General features: G+C 49.7%; 1 protein-coding gene across 3 annotated transcripts; it reads left to right on the forward strand.

Annotated features, from left to right (window-relative positions):
• Positions 1–1,150: 1,150 nt before the first annotated feature.
• Positions 1,151–25,999, forward strand: SNTA1 (syntrophin alpha 1). 3 transcript variants are annotated; one of them, XM_049869117.1, is made up of 8 exons: positions 1,151–1,572; positions 4,929–5,114; positions 16,375–16,579; positions 20,558–20,657; positions 20,869–20,999; positions 23,018–23,214; positions 23,918–23,995; positions 24,206–25,999. In XM_049869117.1, the coding sequence occupies exons 1-8, from the start codon at positions 1,263–1,265 to the stop codon at positions 24,409–24,411; spliced, it is 1,413 nt and encodes a 470-aa protein (XP_049725074.1). In that variant the 5' UTR covers positions 1,151–1,262; the 3' UTR covers positions 24,412–25,999. The 3 variants fall into 3 exon arrangements, with proteins under 3 accessions (XP_049725074.1, XP_049725072.1, XP_049725073.1); XM_049869115.1 differs by having other exon boundaries at positions 20,558–20,765; positions 24,206–25,997; XM_049869116.1 differs by having other exon boundaries at positions 20,558–20,765; positions 23,918–24,105; positions 24,206–24,398.
• Positions 26,000–26,608: the final 609 nt, after the last annotated feature.

Consider the following 26,608-nt stretch of genomic DNA (forward strand, 5'->3'; position numbering starts at 1 on the left):
CTTTGGTATAATAGGGGGTATTCCTAACAGTAGCTACTCCATGAGGCTACTGTAAAGATAACACATGAAAAATTCTCAGTGCTAGGCCTGGCCAATAGACAGCATTCGATAAACGAAAGTGGTTATATTGATAGCACAGTAATTCACAGCCCACAATGTGTTTTCACATCAATTTGATCCTTACACAAGGCTTGAGTCTGGCCATTTCACAGATGAGGAAACTAAGGTTCAGAGAAGTGAAGTGACTCGACTAAGGTTGACATGGAGCCAACAGAGTATCTGAGCTGGAACAGAAAACCAAGAGCCCACACCCATAGTCCAGCCAAAAGTCCTGGGTTCTCCTCCCGCCAGACTTCAAAGTGCAAGACTTCAGGCTTCACTGGGGCTCGACGTACTCAGTCAAGAGGGTTAACCTCTGAAACTCGCCTCCAGTTTCAAAGCGTGAAGCGTGTTCACCCTCTCGCCAAGCCCTAAATACGGCTGTTTCGCGCTTATCCCATGGGCGGGGCTCTAGAAGTCACACGCCACACTAAGCCACGCCCACATACAACTCCCACCCACCCCCAACCCAAACGGGAAACCAGCCCTGTCCAAGCTACCCCAGCAGCAGCCCCAACTGCAAAGACCCTCTTGGATCGGCGTTCACCTCTTAAAATCAAGCCCTGAACTGGAGTCCGGCGCTCCGCCCTACGCAGCCCTGCCCCGACGCCCACAGCCTCGCCCGAGGACCCGTGCTGTTGCCCGCGTTCTTGTGCGCCCACCTTTGTGAGCGACGATCCGGGCCTTCGACGGCCTTGAGCAGCGCGGAGTCTCCTCCACTGGAACCAAGGGCCCCGTCCCCGCCATGAACCCCGCCCCCTGCATGGCCCGCCGGGACACCCGCACCTCGCCGGCTCCTCGCCTCCCTCGCGGGCCGGCTGCCCAGTGGGTCCCACACTGCTTCGCCCCGCCCCGGCCTCCCGCGGGCCGCATGGGGCCCCGCCCCTAGCCGCAGGCCCCGCCCACAGACCTCCCCGCCCCAACTTCGAGTCACGCCCACAGACCACCCCCCCAGCTGCGGGCCACGCCCCACAGGTCGCCCCGCCCCAGCTGCGGCCACGCCCGCAGATCGCCCCGCCCCTGAGGCGCTACCCGCGGCGGCCGGGCTAGCGTGGCGGCTGGCCCAGCCGGGCCCCGCTGCCCTGTGCCCTGGGCGCTCGGTCGGAGCGGGCCGGCACGGCGGGGCCGGGCGAGCGCGGCGGCCGGGGGCCCCGGAGGCGAAAATGGCGGCAGGCAGGCGCGCGCCGCGCACCGGGCTGCTGGAGCTGCGCGCCGGGGCAGGCTCGGGGGCCGGCGGCGAGCGGTGGCAGCCGGTGCTGCTCAGCCTGGCGGAGGACGCTCTGACCGTGAGCCCCGCCGACGGCGAGCCCGGCCCCGATCCCGGCGCCCCGCGGGAGCCGGAGCCCGCGCAGCTCAACGGCGCCGCTGAGCCGGGCGCGGCGCCCCCGCAACTGCCCGAGGGGCTCCTGCTCCAGCGGCGCCGCGTGACAGTGCGCAAGGCCGACGCCGGTGGGCTGGGTATCAGCATCAAAGGTGGGCGCGGTGGCACAGAGGGCACAGGGTCGTGGTGTCTGTGGGGCCGCCGGAGGCGCAGGGGTCGTGGAAGCTGGCGGCTCACTGAGGACATGGATTTGGAGGCCTTCAGTCTGAGGGAATGGGGAATCTGAGGGAGCTGAGGGAACCCGGGGCATGCGGAGCACCAAGGTCGGACACTTAGAGCCCCTGACAATGCAGGGGAGCCCCTGACAGTGCAGGGGGGGTCGTCAAGGACCGGAGGTCTCAGGTGTCAGAGAGGGCTAGGAGCGCACCAAGGACATGTGGGTGGGGAGTTCTGTGTGGAGACATAGGGACCTGAGGAGGGCAACTAGCATGGGCACCAAGGACAAGAGGGGCAGCTGGAGAGCAGAGGGTGGAGAAAGGCGAGGCCTCGGACACTACTGGGGTGGTGAGGGGGAGTCCCTGAGACATCACCAAGTGGGGGCAGGGCATGGGGTCTGGGAAGGACGGGGGCAGAGAGCAGACGGTGGAAACACAGGCTTCAGTCACAAACAGGGCACCACAATGGACCTAGAAATCTGAGGAAGGCTGTGCACCTAGCCAGGGGGCCCTGACCTCTGGGCTTGAATCCTGATCCGACCCTCCCCACCTTGCACAGGATTGACAGGGGCAGACCCAGAGTTGCTGCTCCTCTGTGAGCTCCCAGCCCCCAATACTGACAGCCTTCTTTGGGGCTCAACCAGATTCCATTTGAGTCCAGGATCTGCTGTGTGAACTTAGACAAGTCACTTCCCATCTCTGGACCTCAGTTTTCTCAACTGTATAATGAGGATAATGATAGGGTTGTGATGTTTCTTTGACACCAGATGTCTAAAGTGTTCACCATGGCAGCACATAGTAGGTGCTTGGTTAGTTACTGCTGTTAGATGAGAGGAAAAATGGAGGCCAGAAGAGACTCCAGAAACAACTAACCATACTGCTTAAAATAATCCCTGCATACCTTCAGCTGCTGTGCTCACCATTCCTGCCTGTCTGTTTCTTAGGGTTCCAGCCCCCGTATCACCTGAATGTGTACTGTCCTCTCTGTTCATTGGTGCCTTCAGACCCTTTGGCCTGGGTGTGGGTATGAGGATGGAGGTGAATGCCACCATTGAGTGCCAGGTACTGTAGGCTCAGGATCTACTACATCCTGACAACAGTGATGAAGGGAAGGGAGTATAACCCCCATTTTGCAGGTGAGGAAACTGAGACTCAGAAGGTGAAGCGATTTTCCCAGGGTCACACAGTGAATAGCTGAGATTTAAACCTCAGTTATGAGGCTACCATCCCCCTGCCTCCTGCTCCACGTAGGGAGTGCCCATTAGCATTGTTTCTTTCCTGTGGAAGGGTAAGTCCCCAGGCACCCAACAGTGGGTGTCTAAAAGAAGGGAGTGGGGAAGCCAGGGAGCAGGCACTAGCTTTGCCCCCAAATCCCAGCATGGCATAGGGCAAGTGGGCCAATCCAAAAATTGTACACTCAGTGTGTCAGAGAAGGAAGGAACTTAGAGTTTATATAGAGTTCCATTTCTCAGATGGACAAACCAAGACCCAGAGAAGAACAGAGGCTTTCTAAGGTCACATACAGTTACTCCCTAGTTCCATGCTTCCGGGTGGGTAGGAGGGTACTTTTAGGAGGCTCAGGGTAAGTACTAGTTCCATCTAATTCCTGTGGTTGCCATGGTGACTGCCCTTCTAGGGTCCAGTGCAGCTGCAGGCAGCCAGGAATGATCATGGCTTCAAACTGGATTAAAATCCCTAGTTTCAGGTCAGAGAGGCGCCCCCCGCCAAAAAAAAAAAAAACACCAGTTTTGTTCAAGTCCAACTCACAGTGACCCTATAGGACAGGGTAGAACCACCCAATAGAGTTTCCAAGAAACACCTAGTAGATTTGAACTACCAACCTTTTAGTTAGCAGCTATAGTTCTTAACCACTATACCACCAGGGTTCCCAGGTCAGAGATGGCAGCAAAGATAGAAAGCCCTTCCTCTCCTAGACCTCAGTCTGAGCAGTTTGACAGGTAAACTCTTGGGCTTGTGTGGAGGGTGGAGAAGCGTTCCAGTCCCAGGTCTGCCACCAACTTGTTTTGTGTTTGGAATAAGGACCTCCTTTCTTTGAGCCAGAGCCCTGGTGGCACAATGGTTAAGAGCTCGGCTGCTACGCAAAAGGTTGGCAGTTCGAATCTACCAGCTGCTCCTTGGGAACACTGTGGGGCAGGTCTACTCTGTCCTTAGGGTTGCTATGAGTCAGAATTGACTCAGTGGCAATGGGTTTGGTTTTTCTTTCTTTGGGCCACTAGTTCCTCATTTTCAAAACTCTGGGGATGGACCAGGAGTGTGATACCTGAGAACCCAGCATACAGTCTACTATAGGGTTAAGAATGTTGGATCTAGAGCCAGCAGACCTGGGTTCAAATCCTGGCTCTGCCACTTACTAGCTGGGTGAACTAAAGCAAAGGGCTACTCTCCATACCTCAGTTTTCCTAAGAGCAAATTGAGGGTGCCTGTGTGATAGGGCTGTTGTGAAGATGTGCCGAGATGACATTTAAACGATTTAGCACAGTGCCTGGCATGTGGTACTGTGAACTAATGTGAGCCATTACTACTATTTATTTTAAACGAGCATTTAAGAATTTAGCAATAAAGGAATTCAGTAAAAACTGTTGGCTTCTTTTGCACCAGAGATGCAATTCAGACAGGCTTTTGAAATGTCTACGTTTTAAGGCATTGGTTTTCAATCTAGGTCCTGGATCAAAATGCTTTCTGAATGCTAAAGAGGTCCTTTGGGGCTATAGGAATAGCTGACTTCTATCTTAACTGCAGACTTGAGGGTATCAGTGGATTACCTCATTGTGGGAAAATGGTTTAAAATCTAAAATAAGAAAAAGTGATTGAGGCACCTTGTAAGTTGTTTAAACACTGATGAACACCCAAACAATTTAGCCAGATGATCCAGGGACCAAACTATAAACCAAAAAACAAACCCTTGCCGTCGTCTTGATTCCGACTCATAGCGACCCTATAGGATAGAGTAGAACTGTTTCACAGTGTTTCTGAGTGGCTAGCGGATTTGAACCACTGACCTTTTGGTTAGCAGTTGTAACTATTAACCACTGTGCCACCAGGGCCCCGACCAAACTATGAACATTATGAATTCAGAACACGACTTGTGTAGTATTGGTTGTGTCCCAAACTTCTAAGGCTCTTTCCTGAGATTCTCTTTACTCTTTCATTCCCCCTTTTCCAGCATTGGGCTGGGCACCAAGAGGGGCCTTCAGTCAGTACTTTTGCCTTGATGTGACTCCTAAGCATTGGAGAGTATGCCTCAGTTTCTTCTTCCTTCTGTGCTTTTGCAGGGGGCCGGGAGAACAAGATGCCCATTCTCATTTCCAAGATATTCAAGGGACTGGCAGCTGACCAGACAGAGGCCCTCTTTGTGGGGGATGCCATCCTGTCTGTGAATGGAGAAGACCTGTCCTCTGCTACCCACGATGAGGCAGTTCAGGCCCTGAAGAAGACAGGCAAGGAGGTTGTGCTGGAGGGTAAGCATTGGGGTCCCCAGGGCACAGAGGGGTGGATGGGGGTGTTTAACTTCTTCCCTGCCTCCCCCAGGCCTGAGTGGAGGCTGAATGGTGGACAGGGTTGAAAGCAGAAACACAACATGAGGACGAGCCTGGAGACAGGATAGGATGGTGGAGGGGGAGCCAGCACAGAGCCACACAGACCTGGATTTGCATTTTCTCTCTCCCACTCACTAGCTGTATCGTCTTGGACAAACCTCTTCATTTGCTTGATCCTTAGTTTCCTCCTGTGTGAAAGAGGGACATAACTCCTACCTTGCTGGGCTGTTATGAATAGGACAAAAGGTAGATTACAGGATCTGCCACCCAGTGAGTGACTCAGGGAAGGAGAGGGGCAGGGACCAGGGAGGGAGCAGCCAGGGTTCTTTCCTGAGGAGCCTGGAGGGCCTGAATTCCAGGTTCTTCTAGCACCCAAAAACCCGGAGACCTGTCCTCCTTTGGGAGGGGACTTGACCTTATGTAGCAGGGCATCAGATCCTTCCAGTGAGGATCAGAGAGGAGTTTGGGGAAAACCTTGGTGGAGGGGTTGCTTTCCTGTCTCCTCAGTATGTGACTCTTGTCTCAGGGTGAGACCCTTGCTTTCTCTGGGCCTCAGTTTCCTCATTGGTTGTTTTAGGCCTCCTGCTATGTTTGTCCCACATCCTCCTTTTGCTGTCTCCCTTAGGAGGTTTCTGCTTTGCTCAGCCCTTTCCTCACTCCACTCTGTCAGCTTTGGAAGCTTGTGGGGGGCCTGAGGAATGTGCCTTTGGCTTGTGGCCCAGAACAGGCACAGGGAGGTGGTGGGGGCTGACAGAAAATGCTGTGGCCAGCAGAGCCGCTGAGCTGAGTCACAGGCACAGATCCTGGTAGGTGGCCTTGGTTTCCCCAAAAGGGGTCTCCAAGAGGCCACAGAAGCAAACAGGCTCCAGGTCCTTAGGTGACCCTGGAGACCAGGGTGGACGGGGTCTCTGTCCACTTGCAACTGGACCTGCACTTGTGCCCCAGACCTCAAGTTCCTCTCAGTTTTATTTTAATTTTTGCATTCTAGGTAAATCTGGAAACCCTGGTGGCGTAGTGGCTAAGAGCTACGGCTGCTAACCAAAAGGTTGGCAGTTCGAATCCACCAGACACTCCTTAGAAACCCTATGGGGCAGTTCTACTCTGTTCTGTAGGGTTGCTATGAGTCGGAATCGACTGGATGGCAATGGGTTTTTTTCTTTTTTTAGGTCTATTTATTTAAATTTCACAGCTGCATTTTTTATTTATATTTTTAAAAAGGCTGCCTCTAGAGTGTTGGTCCCTAAAAGCTTAAGTATATCAATTGTATTTTAAAAGCAAAGTTAATATCAGGATCATACATAAATGATATGCGTATAAACAAAAAAACAAACCCATTGCTGTCAAGTAATTCGACTCATAGCGGCCCTGTAGGACAGAGTAGAAGTACCCCATAGGGTTTCCAAGGCTATAATCTTCACAGAAGCAGACTGCCACATCTTTCTCCCACAGGTAGCTGGTGGGTTCAAACCACTGACCTTTTGGTTGGCAGCCGAGCGCTTAACCACTTTGCCACCAGAGCCCTTGATATGCATGTAAGAGGCTTTTTTTTCCTCCCAGATTCCTGATTACTTTGATATTTATAGCTGGTAATGCAGTTTGAAACAGTTGAAATTCATTGAAATTTCCTATTTTAGTCGATTTGAAAAGCTCTTTTAGTTTTTGCTGTTTGAAAGGTTAGTTTATAAATGGTAAAATTTCTACTGTAGACACATTTCTAATCCACACTGTGGTCCCCCTCAAATCTCTCCCGCCATCTTCAGGTTGAGAATGTTCTGTATGGGTTCTCAAAGGGCTTTATCATCCTATGAAGGTAACAAGTTTGAGTATTAGATATTTGAAGCATCTCCTGGCTTTAGAAAGCCTTCCCTTTAATGTATACTCTCCCTCCCTCCCTCCCTAAGCCAAGAAACATTTACAGACACTACGTGCCTGGTGTGGAGAACACTGGGGTCAGAAGCTAAACCAGACCCAGGCCCTCTCCTAAAGGAGCTCACTGTCTGGTGGGGGAGACAGTGTATAAACATTGTCTCCTCCATACAAACTTACAAAAAAAAGTTCCTAAAAGCCTGTCTCTTATATCTTGAATCTCTATTTGGCTTTGGGCAAGACCCTTGCCTTCTCTGGGCCTCAGTTTCCCTTTCAGTTAGAGTTAGGCTAGATCAGAGATGACCACTAGCTTTCATTTTGAATGTCAGCTGCACTGGTTGCTACTAGGAGTTCCATATTTGGGATTGGGAGGCCTTGTCTGGGCTCAGCAGAAAGGGGCTGGAATTGATTAGTAACATCTACCAACGATGCAGTAAGGAAGAGAAGACCCTCCCAGGACTGAGGGTCTCCAGCTGTTATGGTCTCTGAGGCTTTTCACAGGGCAAGATCTTTCCTTGGTAAGCCTTGCCCCAGGCTTCAGATGGAGCCTGGCCCCCATCTCTTACCCAGCATAGGATTTGGCGTATAGTTGGCACTCGACTCCCAGCTTTCCCCTCCCACTTACATACAATTGGTATTATCTCATCCTTACACATGTGGTAGCATTCTCCAGGGAAGCCACCTTTGTAGGAAGCTTTTAAACTGCAATTTCAATGTCTTTAATAGGGCTCTTCAGATTCTCCACTTCTCACGTGAGCTTTGGTAGTTCGTGTCTGTCTTTCAAGGAATTTGTCCATTTCATTTAAGTTGTCAAATTTATTGACATAAAGTTGTTCTTAATCTTCCCTTATTATCCATCATTTTGGGTAAGAGCCCTCTTCTAGTTTCTTTTTATCTTGCCCTCCCTTTATTCTGCTCTACTTGGTTGTTTCAAGGGGACACTCAGCCTAGTGGAGGAGATAGCTGAGTGAACGTGACAGATCACCAATGTCACAGTTGCTGAGATGAGAGTCAGTCCACGGATCAGAGGAGACAGTGGTCACTTCTGTCTGGGTGGCCCAGAGGAGGTTATGCTGGTACTTATTGATGAACAAGAAGCAGAGGGGTGAAATGACCTGACTTACCAGACGAATTGCCTGGGAAGGAATTCAGCATGATTATGAGCCTATGGCATGAGGAAGGGCCTGGGGAAAGAGGAGGCTATCCAGACTGACAGATGCTACAGGGTCTTGAATGCCAGGCTAAAGGACTTTGGACCTTCTCTGGAGGAAAAAAGGGAGCCATTAAAGGATTTTCAGCAGGGGTGGAGCATGCTCAGATCTGGGCTTTAGCAGCATCAGCCTGGTTTGGAGGAAAGCAAAGTGAATGGAGCAGTGACAGGAAGGAAGCTGGGGCCAGGAACAGGAGGGCGATGATTGGTGGTCTGACCTAAGTGGGCATGGATAAGAGGAGCACCTGGAGGTTGTAGCCTTCTTATTGGGTTTCCCCTGCTTTTTCTTAGTTGAAGTCTCTTTTGAGCCAGTCTCCTGATCCTGCAGGCTTGTGAAAGGAGGTGTTTCCACACAGGGCAATAAAGGAGGTGGGGAGAGGGAACTGGGGTTAAGAATCTCTAAATTTCAGGGGAGAGCTGAGGAGTCTGGAGGATGGGGGGGGGGTGGCGGAACTGGGATGTTGAGTTGTGGCTGGTCTTCGAGACTTTGGGGGTTTCTGCAAAAGGTTAAGGCCTGGCAGCTGCCCCAACCAGGAGCCAGGGCTCCTGGGAGAGTTTCTGGGCCTGGGCTCCACCCCATATAGCCTCCCCCCCCACCCCGCCCCACCTACCCCCTCTTGCCTGCTCCCCAGGACCAAATCACTGGCCACATTGTTCAGAACCTTCCCTCCCCCACCCCACTCCTGAGCCACCTCATAGGGGCTGTGGAAGGGTGGCTTGTACTTTAGATGTGAACTTGGCAGGGCAGCTGGGCATCTTTCCCAGGGCCTGGGGCTCAATGGATACAAAGCCCCCTGAGAACGTCCTGAGGAACAGGGGTCATCAGCAAACTCTGGGTGCCAGCCAGAGCCCCACTTCTCTGACCTAAGTCAAAGACTCAGCTGGGCCTCAGCAACCCCAGCCTGCCTCCTGGAGCTTTCTTCTGCTGCGTCAGGAGTTCACACAAATGTCCCGAACCTGTTCCCAGGCATAGGGATGTGTCTGTAACAAGTCTGGGCCCAACCTGGCAGCTAGCACGCCTGTCTGCTGCTTAGAGAAACCCGTTGTGTTGGGTAGGCCTGGAGCCAGGGCCAGCCTGGGCCCTTGGAGACCAGGCCTGGGGGAGGATGGAAGGACAGCCATGAAGAAAATCATCTCCTCATCCCCATCCCTGGTGTGGCTGGCAAGCCTGTGGCAATATTATGCCTGTGATGCATTAAAAAATAATGTTAAGGGACAGTAAAAATGAATAAAATCAATTTTAGTACCTTGTAAACAAACAAAAAAACCCACTGCTGTCGAGTCGATTCCGACTCGTAGTGACTCTATAGAGCTGCCCGATAGAGTTTCCACGGAGTGCCTGGTGGATTTGAGCTGCCGACCTCTTGGTTAGCAGCCATAACTCTTCACCACTACACCACCAGGGTTTCCTAGTGCCTCGTACAAAGCGGGAAAGGCACATACCACACAAAGAGCAGTCTTTTAAAAGATATAGGCGTAGAATAGGATGTACATAAATACGCACAATAAAAGGCAGCATCCCGTTGCCATCAAGTCGATCCCAACTTATAGCGACCTTATAGGACAGAGTAGAACTGCCTAGGGTTCCCAAGGAGTGGCTGGTGGATTTGAACTACTCACCTTTTGTTTAGCAGCCAAGCTCTTAACCACTGCACCACCGAGGCTCCAAGAGGCAGCATGGAGTAATACATATTGCTATAATTCCCATTTTACAGACAAGGAAAGTAAGGTTTGTTAAGGATAAGTAATTTCCTTCAAGCCATACAACTAATAAATTGGCAGAGTCAGAATTCAAACTGAGATCTGTGGTTGTAGACCACTACAGCCTCAGTCTTGGATAAAACCTACCTCTCATGGTGTTTGCAAGATTAAAGAATAATGAGTGTAAAGTGCCAAGACCAGCGTCCATAGAAGGCACCTAATAAATGGCATCTATTATTTATTTGTTTTTTATAAGGATGAAACAATGCATGTGAAGTGCATGGCATAATATCTTCAACATGGCAAACACTCAATAAATGTCAGCTTTATAGTCATCGCCATCATCATCGTTTTCTCCAGTAAACTAGACGCACTTTGAGGGTAGGGACCATGTGTAGTTTGTCTTTGAGTCCCCAGGGCTGTCACTGAGCCCAGCACCCATTAGATTTTGGTAAGTGTTTGGGGAATGGTGGCTAGGGTGTATCTTGGACCCTTTCTACTTTACCTTTAACCTCATCAATTGCAGTTGAAGTTCCTGAATGTTAAGATGGGGACCAAGGCTCAAGCTGGGCTGGACAGACTCCTAAGACTGTGAGTCTGTTATGAGTCCTTAGAACTCTGAGGCTCAAACCCACTCCCCCGCCAGTTCCTCCCCTGGGTGATGGATGCTGTCAGGTGTCCTGCCTGCAATTTTGCTCAATGTGTCACCACTGTCAAAAGTGGGCTGTCATTAGTGAATGCAGCTTATCTGGGCCCACCCTGTTCAGTTTAGCCAAGTGAAGCCCGGCCCCAGAGGTGCCTGCATGACTCCTGTCCCAGGAACAGAGGTGTAAATGGAGCCCCCAGTCGAGTCCTCCCATGGCCACAAAGACCTGCTGTTTGAACCACTGTTCTCAAGGAAACATTTATTTGGCTGCGCACGTACCGCTCCGGACCGTGTGACTCCCCACAGACAAAACTTGGCTTAGTCTAGCCTGCCCTGTTCCCTGGACCTTGATTAAAATGCCCGTGGGGCTCTGGAGGCAGGCTTTCGCCTTAGTTAGCTATGTGACTCTGGCTGCTGCTCGTGGTCACGGAAATAGCAATGATATTGATGATACTGATAATAATAGCAAGGGCAGCACCTGCTGATTTTGTGCTCCAACAATATGCCAGGCACTGTGCCAAGTGCCTTCCATATGTTATCTCATTGAATCCTCAAAAGCACCCTGTGAATTAGATACACTATTTATCCCATCATACAGATGAGAAAACTGCACCTCTGAGAGGTGAAATCGCTTGCCTAAGGTCACACGGAGATGGGATTTAAGCTCAGATCTGTCAGATGCTGAAACCCTTGTCCTTAAATATTTATATTGCACTGCAAGTCATGTCACTTTTCTAAGACTCAGTTTATTCACCTGTTAAACGGATATATTGATGCATCTCCCTGAATTGGTGAGTTGTAGGTGAGGGAGTACTTGGGAGAGGTGGGCCTGATGCTTGGTATATAGTAGGCACTCAAATGCTTCTTTCTCCCTTTACTAAGATCCTACAGCCCCGAGTCTAGGCTTTTTGCATTGATAGGGGCCTTATCTCTGAATCCTGGCTTGGATGGTTTGGAAAGTGGTGGTATATTTTTGAAAAATAACCTAGATTTTTTAAAAATTTAAAAGATAATGTATAATCATTAAATAAAAGAAAACAGTGTAAAGCCATTATTTTCTTATAGAGATAACCACTGTGGATATTTTCTCACATTTTTCTTCCAAAGAATTTCCGTATTTGCTTTCATCACTTAATAAAGTTGAGGACATCTCTCCAACTCAGTACAGGTAGCTCTACCCGATTCTTTTCACACTTGAATAATACATCATTATTGAGATTCATTTATCTATTTATCAAGTATGTATTGAGCATCTGCTCTGTGCCAAGAATTTATCTAGTCACTGGGAATACAGCCATCAACAAGACTGAGTGGTCTCTGCCAGTCAGGGAGCTGGCATCTTATGTTTCTTAGCCCCTAGACAAGGGCAGGGAGCCCTCATGGTGCAGTGGTTAAGTGCCCGGCTGCTAACTGAAAGGTCGATGGCTCGAACCCACCAGCTGCTCCGTGGGAGAAAGATGTGGCAGTCTGCTTCCATAAAGATTACAGCCTTAGAAACCCTATGGGGTAGTTCTATTCTGTCCTGTAGGGTTCCTATGAGTCAGAATCGACTGTACAGCAATGGGTTACTCAAGGACAGGGAGGCATTGGTGGTTCAGTGGTGGAATTCTCACCTTGCATGAGGGAGACCTGGGTTCAGTTCCTGGCCAATGCGCCTCATGTACAGCCTCCACCTTTCTGTCAGCGAAGGCCTGGGTGTTGCCCTGCTGCTGAACAGGTGTCAGTGGAGCTTCCAGACTAAGACAGACTAGAAAGAAAGGCCTGTTGATCTACTTCTGAAGATTAGCCAGTGAGAGCCATATGGATAGTAATGGTTTGATCCACAACTCATCAAGGGTATGGCAAATGACAGGACAAATGCTTCATACCATGCACGAGGTCACCATAAGTTGGGGGCCAACTCGATGGCAGCTAAGAACAACAACTTAAGGACATTTAAACTGTTTGCATTCCTAGACAATGGTGCCATGACCCCTGTGCACATGTGTGCACATTTATCTGAAGCGTGGTTTCTGGAAGGAATATTGTTGGGGCAAAGGATTCACATGCCTTTAGGATCTTAATAAGTGGTACCCCTGTACTGCACAAGGGTGTGGTAAGGTGAGTTTTTATCCCCCAAAGTGTGGCAGCCCAGGCCCTGCTGGCTATCCCTGCTGCAGGGCCTGCCAGGGGCCAGGAGCTATTTATAGTCCAGCCTTGCTGGACCAGCAGGACCTTAAAGGTCATTCGTTCCAGAACTCATTGGAATCCCAAGCCCTCTCCACACCATCTGGGGTGGGCAGGCTGGCAGCCTTGGCTTGAATCTTCGCAATGCTTTGCCAGGAGGTGGCATATCAGTACCTATTAGATAGGTGAGGAAACTGAGGCTCAGAGAGACTGGGACTTGGCCAGACCAGATAGCAAGTGACATGGCTTGGACTCAAATCCTTGTCTGTCTGCCACCACATCCTGTGCCCATCCTGTCATTCTGTCATACTGAGAGCGGCAGAGGGATAATAACCACACTAGTATTTATTGGCTATTACTGTGCCAGACACAGCAGAGGGCTTTAGATGTATTGAATCTTTCAAAACTCTGTGAGGTAGGTATACTTTTACTCCCATTTTATAGATGAGGAAATAAAGGGTCACAGAGGTCAAGTCACTTGTCCAAGGTCACACAGCAAAGCAGCTAAACCCAAGCCTGCTGCCCTCTAGAGCCCACATTCAGTGCTCTCTCTCCAAGCCGAGAAGCCCCAAGCCCTCGATGTTCATTTATTTAATATTTTTTTCATTTGCTGATCCCTGGTTTGTCACCCTGGTGGTGCAGTGGTTAAGAGCTGTGGCTGCTAACCAAACGGTCAGCAGTTCAAATCCACCAGGCACTCCTTGGAAACCCTATGGGGCAATTCTACTCAGTCCTGTAAGGTTTCTATGAGTCGGAATCGACTCGATGACAACAGGTTTATTCTAGATGGTTGGGGTACTATAGCGCACAACTGATCCCTGCCCAAGGCCATTGACTAGTAACCAAACGAATATACCAAAAAATCAAAAACCAAACCTGTTGTTGTCGGGTTGATTCCAACTCATAGCAACCCAATAGGACAGAGTAGAACTGCCCCATAGAGTTTCTAGGGAGGGCCTAGTGGATTCGAACTGCCAGCCTTTTGGTTAACAGCCACAGCACTTAACCGCTACACCACCAGGGTTTCTAACAGTGGCAGTTATAGGTGAGGTTCTACCAGATCGCTGGATTCAAAGTCCAGAGTGCTAACCATTACACCATAGAACCAAATGGATATAGATCAGGTAATTTCAGGCAGAGGTAAGTAAGTGACCACCCACTGAACAGACAAGGAACAGCTTGAGCTTAGAGGACAGGCTTCCTCTCAGCCAAGGCTCAAAGCCAGGACATTCATTCACGAACATTTATCGAGCACTGGGATAAGTACTGGGTACTGTGTTGAGCCAAATCATATGTGTCCCTTCTCTCTGCCACATATATGTCACCCCCCCAATTGAACTGGGCCGGGCGAATGGTCCCGCCCTGTTTCTGTTCCTTGTGTTTCTAGTGGAATCTATTCCTGGCTTCTTGCAGCCAGGACCAGGTCTGGCTTCCCTCTTTGGCAGAGCTGATGGTCCCTAGGTGTCGGGGCTCCTGGAAGGGGTAGGGTGTCCTGTGTTTGTTTGTCTCAGCTTCTTTAAGGAGGAAGGGCCCATGTGTCACTGCTTTACCAGGCTCCTGGCCGGGGCTTGGCTGGGGGAGCGTGTGGACACCAGCTGGGCCTGTCCTTGAAGTCTCAGAAATGTTGGCCACAAGGTCGTGGTCATGCCCTCTGCTCTCAGGCCACAGCTGTTGGGCAGCCCCACCCTGCATGGTCAGGTGACTCAGGCAGACATCAGAGCAGGGAGGAAGCCTCAGAGCCGAGCTATTTATGGCTAGACTCTGGGACCCCCCAAGACCCCGCCTTCACTCTGGAACACACTGCTTGTCTCGTGAAATCCAACCCCTGTTTCAGGCACCAGCTGGTATCTTGTCCATTTATAGCATGTTCCTGTGGGAAAGAAGGAGGGCCCAGCTCTGGGACAGCCTGGGTGAGCAGGGGCTCCAGCAGTTTCTTTGACTTCCAAATTGACCCATGTTCGTTTGCTGAGCTTGTAGGATACTAGGCCCCCACTAGATTCTGGGGACACGGAGATGATTCAGATGAGGTCCCTGCCCTCACAGTGCTCCTTACCAGGTGGGGGACACAGACTCAGACACAGACAATTACAGGGAAGTGGGACCCAGGGGACTGTAGGGGTGATGGGTCCAGCCTGACCATCAGGGCAGGCTTCTTAAAAAAATTTTTTTTTTTTTTTTAGGCTTCTTAGAAGGGGTGATATCTGAGCTAATCCAGGTCTCCTAGGCTGTGGCCCCTTCTTGCTGAATGAGACTGTTCGGTCCTGGTATTCATTTCTGCACTCACTGAACACCAACTCTGGGTTCAAATCAAGCCCAGTCTCTGCCCTCTAGGAGCTCCCAGTTTCCTGGGGGAGATAGCCTTAGACACACACAGTCACAGCTGAGTTCTAAGAAGTATGGGCAAGGGAGGCTGATAGGTAAGAAACTCATATTCCTCAAGTCCCTACTATGTGCCACATTGTCTCATTTAATTTTAACATCTCTCTGAGCTAGATATTATTATTCTTTTATCAACTAGCAGACTGAGGCCCGGAGAGGTAAATTACTTTGTTCATGGTCACATAGCTAGAAAGTGCTGGAGCTGGTACTTAAATCCAATAGTGTCTGACTCCAAATTATGTACTAAGGACACTCCATGCACAGGGAACAGCATTGTCAAAGGTGTAGAGATTTGGAAGCTCATACAGCTTCTGAGAGCTCTGAGTAGGTCAGTATGATTGGACTAGAGTATGGCAGGAAGTGAAGCCAGAGAGGTGGGCAGGGCCCAAGGCCTGGAGGGCCTTAAAGTCAGGTGAAAGGTGCTGGAGAACCAGAGCAGGGATCTGAGCAGGGACTGGGTATGGCTAGTTTTAGTAGGAAGAGGTATCTGTTGCACCACTGGCGGGGGGCTGTCTTCATTTGCCTGAAACATGGTTTCTGGAAGGGATATCGTCAGATAAAGGGTTCACACGCATTTAGGATCTTAATAGCCGGTGCCCTTTGTACTGCACAAGGGTGTGGTATTAGGATGCTTTTGGCTGCAAGTAACAGAAACCCAATTAAAAAAGGCTCAAATATTGAAGAAATTGTGTTATATTCCAGACAAGAAGTCTTGAGGCAGGGTGGCTCGGGGGCCGGCTAATCTAGGGGCTCATGGTATCATCAAAGACCTGGGTCTGTCCATCTTTCTCCTTCCCCATCAGTATGTGGACCCCAACCCTGTGGTCAAAAGGTGGCTATTTCTTTGGGACAAAGTCCTCTCCCTGCAACATCTAAAGACTGGTGGAGAGGAAAAGTGGAGGAAGGCTCAAACAACACTTCTGCTTGCTTGATTAGAACTTAGTCACATGGCTACACCCAGCTGCAAAGGGGCCTGGGAAACGCAGTGTTTCTTCCAGGTGGCCATGTGTCTATAAATCAGGGGAAAAGTGAGAGAGTGGATGTTGGCAGGCATCTAGTATTTTCTAACACCCTGTCATGTCAAAGATTTTATCCTGGAGGAAGATAGTGAAATTAGACATAAATTAAACTCTTACTGAATTAGTGGCAATTGTGATGTGTGCTGCATGGGACTCCATGTCACAGTGGTAACTGCTGACCTCTCCCCTGAGCAGTCAAGTACATGAAGGAGGTCTCACCACATTTCAAGAACTCTGCTGGTGGGACCTCGGTCAGCTGGGACTCGCCTCCTGCCTCACCCCTTCAGCAGCAGTCTTCCTCCCCTGGCCCCCCACTCCGGGACCTCAGTGATGCCAAACATGTGTCTTTGAAAATGGCATATGTCTCAAGGAGGTGCACCCCCACTGATTCAGAGTCCAGGTAAGACTGGGACAGGGAGCAACTCAGACACGCCGGCACCCTGGAATTAGGCATTGGGGCCAAAGGAAGGATACCTCTGTATTGTAAATGACCAGCGCAATGCCAGAATGTAGTAGGAACCTAAGAAATGTTTGTTGCATGATTGCAGTTATGGGAGTGATAACTGGTCTGCTTATCTCTTCTTCTACTTGGAAGTTTACATCTGAGGGAGACTTTGGTGAGGATCCCTGGTTTCCAGCCCCAATTTTCCTTGGATTAGCCCTTTTTCCTCATTAAACTTTAGATTCCCTATTGTGAAATAAGGTTGTTGGGCTCAATGGTCCTGTAAAGTCTCCTCTAACTCTGATTGATGTTCTGAGGTGTCTGGTAACATTTGTATCAGGGCCAGGAAGTTAGCATTCCTCACATCTGAGCAGCCCTTAACAGTTCATTCATAATAAGGTTGATACCAGCTAAGATTTATTGAGGAGCCCCCGGGTGGCGCAGATGGTTCAGCACTTGACTGGCAGTTTAGACCCACCTACAGGTGCCTCAGAAGACAGGCCTGGCAATATGCTTCTGAAAGGTTATAGACTTGAAAACCCTGTGGAGCAGTTCTACTCTGCATACATGGGGTTGCCATGAGTCGGAATTGACTCGATGGCAACTGCCAACAATAACTGGGTGTAGAGTGCCTTCCTGTGCAATTTCATTTAATTCTTACAGCAACCCTATGAGGACATGCCATTATTTCACTCCCAGTTTAGAGATGAGGACGTGGGCTCAGCGAGACGAAGTAACCTGCCCGAGGTCACGCAACTAGGAAGAGGTGAAACCTGCCCCATTCCACATGGCCCTCTGTGCTTTAGAAGTTGCAGGATGCCTAAGTGATAGTGGTGGTTGAATGGAATATATGTTGGTCAAGTGGGCTATGCTGTGTTGGGGTGGTGTTTATATGGTATGTGCATAAAAGGCTTGTCCGGTGGGTCCCAGTTCCAGCCTAGGTTCAGTGCCAGGCAAATGCTCAACATCAGTTGGGAGGATTGGTTAATGTCCACCATCCAAATTTCTTGGCCTTACTTGGTGCCCCACCCCAGTCTGCCCCCATGAGGCATGAACTAGTGTTTCACAGGTCACTTAGAGCTGCTGTACTGAAGGGACCGTTTGTGTTGGGAGAAGGCGAGGTGGGTATTAGGCCTTCCTGAGACTCACAGAACCTTAGGTTAATCACGGTTGCTAGCCTGATTCCAGACATCAGTTGAAGCATGTGTGTGCCTGTATTTCTATGTGTATGCACCTGGAGATGGCATGTAAATGCAGTGTTTGTATGTGTGAGCGTTTGCATGTGTATGGATGTAGATTTTGTGCATGTGTCCCTATATGTTAATATTTGTATGTATATGTGCACATGCATGTATGCATGTGTGCTTGAACGTATGCATACTGTGTGTGACTACATGTGTAACCTGAATATAATTGAGGTTCTGTGTGGCCTGCTGTCAGCACAGTATCCCAAAGGGACACAGCCTGGCAGCCAAAATGTAATGACAATATTTCAAACTTTTACTTAGTGTTAGAATTGCATTGGGCTGCAAGTATCAGAAACCCCAACAAGCAATGGCTTAAATAAATGAAGAGTCTTATTTTTCCACATGTTTAAAAAGAAGTTCAAGGGTCATCTGCACAGGCTGTTAGAGCTGCCCAAAGGTGCCATCAAGGAACCAGGCTTCCAATTTCCTCCTCTGCTATCTTTGTGTGAATGTTCTTCATGGAGACAGGATGGCAGCTGTACCTCCAAGCATTGTATCCATGTTTCAAACAGGTAGACACTAAAGGCAAAGGGATTTTTCTCTATTTTGGTTATCTATTGCTGCATGACAAACCATCCTAAAACTTAGTGTCTTAGAAAATAACTGTTATTTCTTACTTCCGCATTCTGGCTGGCTCAGCTGGCCAGTTCTGTTCTATGTGGTGTCTGCTGGGGCTGGAAGTCCAAGATGGCTGCTTCATCCACCTGTCAGGCATCTCAGCTGAGATGGTTGGGACAGCTAGGGACGGGCTGACCATTCCTCTTTCCATGTGGCCTTTCCACAGGGCTAGCTTGTGCTTCTTCATAGCATGCTGATCTCAGGGTAGCTAGACTTTTTTTTTAGTGTTCGAAAGTTTATCACTTATTTATTTTTTTAGATAATATTTTATTGTGTTTTAGGTGAAAGTTTATGCAGCAAATTAGGTTCCCCGTTAACATTTTTTATACAAATTGTTTTGTGCAATTGGTTACAATTTTTACAATGTATGAGCATTCTCATTTCCGTTAGGTTTGTTCTGTTTCCATTGATTTAGTTTCCCTTCCCCTGTGTGCCTTCTTGTCTTTGCTTCTGGTGCATTTTGACCATTTGGTCTCCTACAGTTAATTGTTTAAGGGAACACATTACATATGTGTGATATTGTTAATTTTATAAGCCAATCTATTATTTGGCTGAAAGGTGACCTGCAGCTGCAATTCCAAGTTCAAAGGTTTTCTTAGGGCAACAGCCTTGGGGGTCATTCTAGTCTCTATTTGTCCAGTAGGTCTGGCCTTTTTTTAGGAATTTGAGTTTTGTTCTATATTTTTCTCCCATTCTATCTGGGACCTTCTATCGTGTCCCTGGTCAGAATGGTTGATAGTGGCAGCCAGGCACCATCCAGTTCTTCTGGTCTCAGGTTGACAAGAGGCTGTGCTTTGTGTGTAGACGTCTTGTATGTTGTTGTTCTTAGTTTCCTTCTAGTTGACTGACGCGTGGCAACCTCTTGTATAAGGAGTGAAAGGCTGCTCAGTCCTGTGCCCTTTGCGTGATGGTTGGTATATTTGGATCCACTGTTGTGGCTATCGTGTCAGTCTGCTCACTGAGGGTTTCCTTTGTTTTACTGACCCTCTATTTTACCAAACATGATATCCTATTCCAGTGATAGGTGTTTCAGGACTTCTTAAATAAAAAAAAAAAAAATTAAGAGTGGCTTGGAAATCCCATTATGTCACTTCTGCCACATTCTGTTTGTCAAAGCAACTCACAAGGCCAATCCAGATTCAAGGGGAGGAGAAACATGTTCCACCTCTTGATGAGAGAGGTGACTATGCAGACAGCGAGGGATGGCTCTGATGGAGGCCATCTTTGGAGACTAACTACCATCCTAGGAAAGATCTACCTTTCTTTCTGAAAGAGACACCCTCTCCATAGGGAAGGGACTTCTCTTTATATCTCATTGGTCAGAACTGGGTCACATGGCGAAGGGAGGCTGGGCATTAAGGTATTTTGCTTCCTGGTTCTGTAGTAGAGGCAGGTAAAGGTGAAGGGGTTGGAATGGTTGTTATGTGATCATCGTCTGTCACATTCTGTCTCTTACAGAAATGCCAAAGGGGAGTGGACCCTTAATTAATGCCCACAAAACGTTTTGAAAAGCATCTCTCCCTGTCACTACTCCTCTTGGTACTTCTTTGAAACTCTTTCCCCCACACTTGCCTGCAGGGCTTTTTTGTCTTCCTGCCTTCTCCTTGCTTCACTCCCCCAGCTCTTTGTTATGTAGATCAACTTGGCCTCTCAGACTAGTTTTTGTTTTCTGTTTCTTCTCCCAATTAGTACAGTACTTTGGTTCTGTGCAACAAAGGAGAACCTGACAGCTGGCCCAGCAAGAGAATCCTTCCTCTTAGAAACCAGGAGAAAAGGGCGACATTATGAATCCACACACAGGAATAATTTTGGCCCCTATCACACATGTCACATGTCTCTGAGTACTTGTGTGTATATGCATGTGTTTGTGTGTGTTATAGTCTCTGGGCCCTAGACCTGATGAGGCTTCATCAACTGTGGCTGGAGTCCCAGTGATAAGCGTAGCTCCTGATTCTCTCTTGGACATCCCCTGTGGTTTGGGGTGGGGTAGGGTTTCTTGGGCCAGATTTCAGGGCTGGGCAGCTGCAGCTCAGTGGATAGGCCTTCCTCTGTACAGTATTTGTGCCTGCAGGTATCTGGAGATCTGTTCTGCTGATGGCCAAGACACTCTCTTCCTGAGAGCCAAGGATGAGGCTAGCGCGAGGTCATGGGCAGCTGCTATCCAAGCCCAGGTCAGTGCTCTGATGCCCTGGGTCAAGGATGAGCTGCAGGCACTGCTGGCAGCCACCAGCACAGCTGGGAGCCAGGACATCAAGCAGATCGGCTGGCTGACTGAGCAGGTGCCTGTTGGGTCTGGGACTTATCTCTCCCTTTCCTCCCTTCCCTGGCTCTCTGACTTCTCCCCTCCCCACCCCTCCTTACTGCTGCCTTGCCCTCCTGCAGCTGCCCAGTGGGAGCACAGCACCCACCCTGGCCTTGCTGACTGACAAGGAGCTGCTTCTCTACTCCTGTCTCCCCCAGACCCGTGAGGCCCTGAGCCGGCCGGCCCGTACTGCTCCGCTTATCGCCACCAGGTAGCCACAGGCAAAGTGGGGGTCTTACCCAGAGCTTGGCGGGGTTTCTCCAGATAGGCCTCAGAAGCTGGGAACTCCTGCCCCATTCTGCTCCTGAGTTATTCCTCAGGTCACCTGGGCCAAGACCCTACCCTGTCTGGGCCTTGTTTTCCTCATCTGTGAAATGAAAGCTTGGAACAGAAGGACGTGAAGTCCCACTAGTCACTCATTCATTGATACGTACTCTCTGCCCAACTTTGTGTTGCATGGTTTGGGGGACATAACGCTGACCCCCGTAGTCTCTGCCCTCAGGGAGCATCCAGTCTGGTGGGGGAGACAGACCCAGAAACAGCCATTATAGCGTAGGCTTGTAGGAGCCCCTTAACTGCCTGGCCTGGTTGGCGAAGGCTTCAGGGAGGAGGTGACATTTGAGCTGGACTTTGATGGACGTCGAAGTTTGCTACTTCAGAAAGGGTAGAAGAGGATAACAGGCAGAGAGAACAATATGTGCAAAGGCACTGAGGCATGAAGAGCTCTAGTGTGTTCATGGAGCTGTGAGTGTGGTATAACCAATGTGTAGAATCCATGCAAGAAACGGAGAGAAGTGAGACAGGCAGTTGGCAGGGGCCTGATCTTGCAGGGTCTTGATTGCCTGGTTAGGAAATGTTAGCTTTATCTTAAGAGTTGTGAAAAATTCGAGAGTTTAAGCAGGGGAGTGAGGGGACTCTGGTTGTGTCTTAAAAGAATCCTCCCATGGCTGCCTGCCATGTGGAGAATGTGCTGGAGGGGACAGGATGGAAGTTGGGAGGCTGCTGCAGCCGTGCAGGCAACTGGAGAAGTGGGCGGGGGTGGCTGGAGGTAGCAGATGGGCAAGAAAGACTACATTTGCTTTGAAAAACACATGGGTGGTAAAATTAACAGGATTTACTGCTTGCCAGATGAAGAGGGTGAGGGAGACATCGGGATAAAGAGATGAACGGGAGGTTTGGAGCTTGTGCCTGAGTGGGCAGTGGGACTATTCAGGGAGTGGTACAAAGGGAGGAGGCTGGAGCAAGATGCTGAGTTGAGTCCCAAGTGTGTGGGGGATGGTTAGGGGCTTGGAGCCAAAACTTGGGGACTCACGGGTATGTAGCACAGGGCTGGAAAATGGGACAGAGTGTCAGCAGCAGCTCCAGGGGGAATGAGGCTATAGGACGGAGAGTGTATGGAATGAGGAACAAAGAGGGTTAACTAAGGACCAGGACTCTGAAGCCTCCTGCCCAGAGACGGATAGTGAGCTGCCCAAGGCTACACAGCAAATGAGTGTCAAGCTGCAGGTTTGGAGTCTTTATTACACCTGTGTCCCCATCCTAGGCTGGGCTTTGGGCCTCAAACACACCAAACTGCTGGATTGCCTATGTAATCAAGTGACTCATTAATCCAGGCCACAATATTTATTGAGCACCTACTATGTACCAGACATTGCTTTAGTTACTAGGGATGCAGTGGTGAAAAAAACAGAAACAGATTTCTATCTTAGCTGACGTTCTAGTGAAAAGGACGGTTAAAAACGAACTGAAAGAAAGAAATAAAAAGTGTAATTTCTGGTGCCATGATGAAAAATAAGGCTAGTGAATGACAGGGCTGCTATTTTATTTTTTATCCAGATCAAAGTCCTTTTTTTAAAATTGTGCTTTAAAAGAAAGTTGACAGGGTGCTATTTTAAACAAGGAGGTCAGGGAAGGCTTCTCAGAGGAGGTGACATTTGAGCAAAGGTCTGAAGGAAGTGAGGGAGTGAGCACGTACAAAGGTGCTGAGGCAGGAATGTGCTTGGTGTTTTCTGGAACCCCAGAGAAGCCCAGCAGAGGGAGTGAGGGGAGGGTGGCAGGAGATGCCAGTGGCAAGGTCTCTGCTGTGTCAGTCAGTGCCCACCTGGAAGCCCTATCCCCTTTAGGAGGTAAAAGGTTCATGGGGTCTTTCCCCAGGCCACCTCCCCTTCGTCCAGAATTGCCTTCCCCTTCCGGAGGCCTCACACTTAGCCCTCTGCCCCCCACCCCTAGGCTGGTGCACTCAGGCCCCTCCAAGGGCTCAGTGCCCTACGATGCAGAGCTGTCTTTTGTCCTGCGCACGGGTACACGCCACGGTGTGGACACTCACCTGTTCAGTGTGGAGTCACCACAGGAGCTGGCTGCCTGGACCCGCCAGCTGGTGGATGGCTGTCACCGGGCCGCTGAGGGTGTACAGGAAGTATCTACAGGTAGGCTGGGTGGATCTGGGGGTGCCTCTTAGTAACGAGCCTCTCATCCTTAGAAGCATTCAAGTTTCCTTCTTTAGGGCGCTTCAGAAGGAGGGATGGAAAGTGGGGTTGGGGGCCACTGAAGGTCCTATGTTTTGGTGCCTCTTTTCCCTGGGGTATTTGTAGTCCTGGCTTTGTGATTCTGCTGGTGAGGATGTTAGAAATGGCCCTTGGGGTAATGTTGCCAGATAAAATACAGGACACCCAGTTAAATTTGAATTTCAGATATCGATACTTTTTTAGTATAAATATTTCTAAATTATCTGTTGTTTATCCAAATTTTAAATTTAACTAGGCACCGTAAATTTTTATTTGCTGAACCTGGCAATTTTACAGGCCATGCTTAGCGGGTCTGCTGATGTCATTATGGGAAGTGGGTTCCCTGTCCATGGCAGATTTTTCAGCTCCTTTTTTCCATTTTGGGGTGCCACTGAAAGTGGGACTGAAGTGGGGTGTGGGTTCTCTAAGGACCTTCTTTTGGTATTTCAGGGTGGGGATGACTCTATGCCAGGTAGATGCGCAGATGTCATGACAGACAGTGAACCTCCCATCCCTGGTGGTAGTCAAGCTCCCACATTGTGGAGCTGCCAGTCAGGGGTTGGAGGTGGGACTTGGGGTCTCTGAGGTACTGACTGGTGTCTGTGCCCACACGCCTTACCCGCAGCCTGCACATGGAACGGTCGTCCCTGCAGCCTGTCCGTGCACATTGACAAGGGCTTCACGCTATGGGCGGCTGAGCCAGGTGCGGCCCGAGCAGTGCTGCTCCGGCAGCCCTTTGAGAAGCTGCAGATGTCCTCGGACGATGGTGCCAGTCTCCTTTTCCTGGACTTTGGGGGCGCTGAGGGCGAGATTGTGAGTGGAGGGTGGCCTCCATGCCCTGGGGTGGGAGGCTGTGCTGTCCTGGAGACCAGGCTGGACCGGGCCCCTGACCTTCTTTCCATCCACCCTGCAGCAGCTGGACCTGCACTCGTGCCCCAAAACCATGGTCTTCATCATCCACTCCTTCCTCTCGGCCAAAGTCACCCGCCTGGGGCTCTTGGCCTAGAGGTCACTAGATGCACCAGCGTTGAAGAGGGATGCCCACCACATGGCCTGACCTGGCCCTCTGCCAACTGCCTGCTCACCACTGGGCTGAGGAAAACGAGAGGAGAGAAATAAGATTTGCAGAGAACCAGCCCGGAAGGGAGGCTAGAATGGCCTCAGGGACTGGGATCCAGACCCAGGACACAGCGGCCCCTGCCCTCTGACCTGTGACGGGTGGCCTCCTTGCTGCCCCCTCCCCAACAGTGCCTTTTGCAGAGAGATATTTTGTGTATGCGGAAGCCATTCTGAGTCTGGGGCCTGCGCCCGTGGGGATCCTGACCCCAGCCAACAGCTGCCAGGCCTCCCGCAGGCCCCTAAGCCATCCCAGAGGCCCCTTCTGAAGCTGGGGTCCCTTGGGGTCAGTGGCAAGAGAAGGAGGAGGAGCCTTTCTGTTCATTTTTTCCTTCAGCCCCACCACCTTGGGGTGTGTTTTTCTCTTCATCCTCTCTCTTTCCTCCTTACTCTTGGGTAAATAAACAGCCTATGAACACACAGGCAGCCGGGCCAAGTGTCTGTGGTTTGTGCCTTGGCCTTCAGGCCCTGCGGTGGCCTCTACAGTGTCAACATAGACCAGACTCAGGACTGGGGCCCCTTTCCCTGGAGAAAAACAGGCCTTTAACCACAGAGCCAGAAAGAGAGTATATTAGTTGTCTATTGTTGTGTGACAGAACCAACCAACCAATTGCCATCAAGTTGATTCCCACTCACGGCAACCCCATGTGTGCCAGAATAGAACTGCACTCCACAGGGTTTTCAGTAGCTGATTTTTCGGAAGTAGATCGCCAGGCCTTTCTTCCAAGGTGCCTCTGGGTGGACTTGAACTGCTAGCCTTTCAGTTAGTTAACTGTTAACCGTTTGTACCATTCAGGGACTCCATCATGTGATATATTACCCCCAAATTTAGCAGCTTAAGACAACAACCATTATCTCCCAATTCCTGTGGGTCAGGAATTCTAGAAGGGCTAAGCTGGGTTATCCTTGTCTCAGGGTCTTTCATTAAGTTGCTGTCAAGATGTCAGTTGGTACTGCAGCCATCTGAAGGCTTGATTGGGATTGGAGGATCCACTGCCAAGAAGCCTCACTCACATGGCTGATGGCAGGAGACTTCAGTTCCTCGTCACATGGACCTAACCATACAGCTGTCCGAGAGTCTTCAGGACGTAGCAGCTTCCCTCAGAGACAGTGATCCCAGAGAGAGAGCAAGGAGGAAGCCACAGTGCCTCTTCTGACCCAGTCTTGGAAGTAAGATGCTGTCATCGGCTATATTCTATTTGGTAGAAGCAAGTTACTCAGTTCCAGCCTACACTTACGGGGAGTAGAATTAGGCTCCACCCCTTGTAGAGAGGCATGTCAAAGAACGTGTGGACATATTTTTAAACCACCACAGACCTTGTTTCTGCAGGAGGGAGGATGACTAGAATGTGCTTTGGAAGCTGTATGTGCTGGCTGGATGTGATCGAGCCACAGTTACGATTTCCTGCTTGCCTACATTGTCCAGAAAGTCACGATGATGATAGTTACGGTAGCTAACGTTTAAAGAACACTTACGCTCGGCCAGGAACTGTGTTAGACACTGTAGATGGTGTTTATCTCATTGGATTCTCACCACACACCTCTGTGGTGGCAAGATTATCTCCATTTCACAGATAAGGACGCTGGGACTCAAAGGGAAAAGGGACTTGCCCAAAGTCACAGCTCAGAAGTATCTGGGTTGGCATTCAGACAAGGTCCGTCTGACTCCAAAGCCCTTGTTCATCTTAGAGACGTTCTGGTCCTGCACTATCCAACAGAAATAGAGTGTGACCCCCGTGACACCAGTTACCATGGAGTCAATTTTGACTCACGGTGACCCCACATGTTGCAGAGTGGAGCTGCTCTCCATAGGGTTTTCAAGGCTGTGACCTTTTTTTAAAAATTTTATTGTTGAGAATATACACAGCAGAACACACACCAATTCAACATGTACAATTCCGAGAAGGCTGTGACCTTTTAGAAGCAGATCTCCAGCCTTTCTTCTGAGGCACCTCTGGGTGGGTTTGAACTGCCAACCTTTCGGTTAGTAGTCACGTGCTTAACCTTTGTGTTGTCTAGGGAGTCATGTGAGCCACATGTATAGTAGTAAATTTTTTAGTAGCCACATTAAAAAAAAAAGTTGAAAATAATTAAAAAAATATTTTTATTTATGGTAAAAATACATCTAACAAAACATTTTCCAATTCAACAATTTTTACATGTATAATTCCGTGACACTGATTACCTTGATTACCTTCAT

This window comes from Elephas maximus, chromosome 25, assembly GCF_024166365.1.
Source record: "Elephas maximus indicus isolate mEleMax1 chromosome 25, mEleMax1 primary haplotype, whole genome shotgun sequence".
Taxonomy (NCBI): Eukaryota; Metazoa; Chordata; class Mammalia; order Proboscidea; family Elephantidae; genus Elephas; species Elephas maximus.

Excerpts from the sequence above, each read along its gene's own strand:
- SNTA1 (XM_049869115.1), top strand. The coding sequence starts at position 1,263 with ATGGCGGCAGGCAGGCGCGCGCCGCGCACCGGGCTGCTGGAGCTGCGC. Across the intron at positions 5,115-16,374 it reads CAAGGAGGTTGTGCTGGAGG|TCAAGTACATGAAGGAGGTC; the intron begins GTAAGCATTGGG and ends TCCCCTGAGCAG. Across the intron at positions 16,580-20,557 it reads CCCACTGATTCAGAGTCCAG|GTATCTGGAGATCTGTTCTG; the intron begins GTAAGACTGGGA and ends TTGTGCCTGCAG.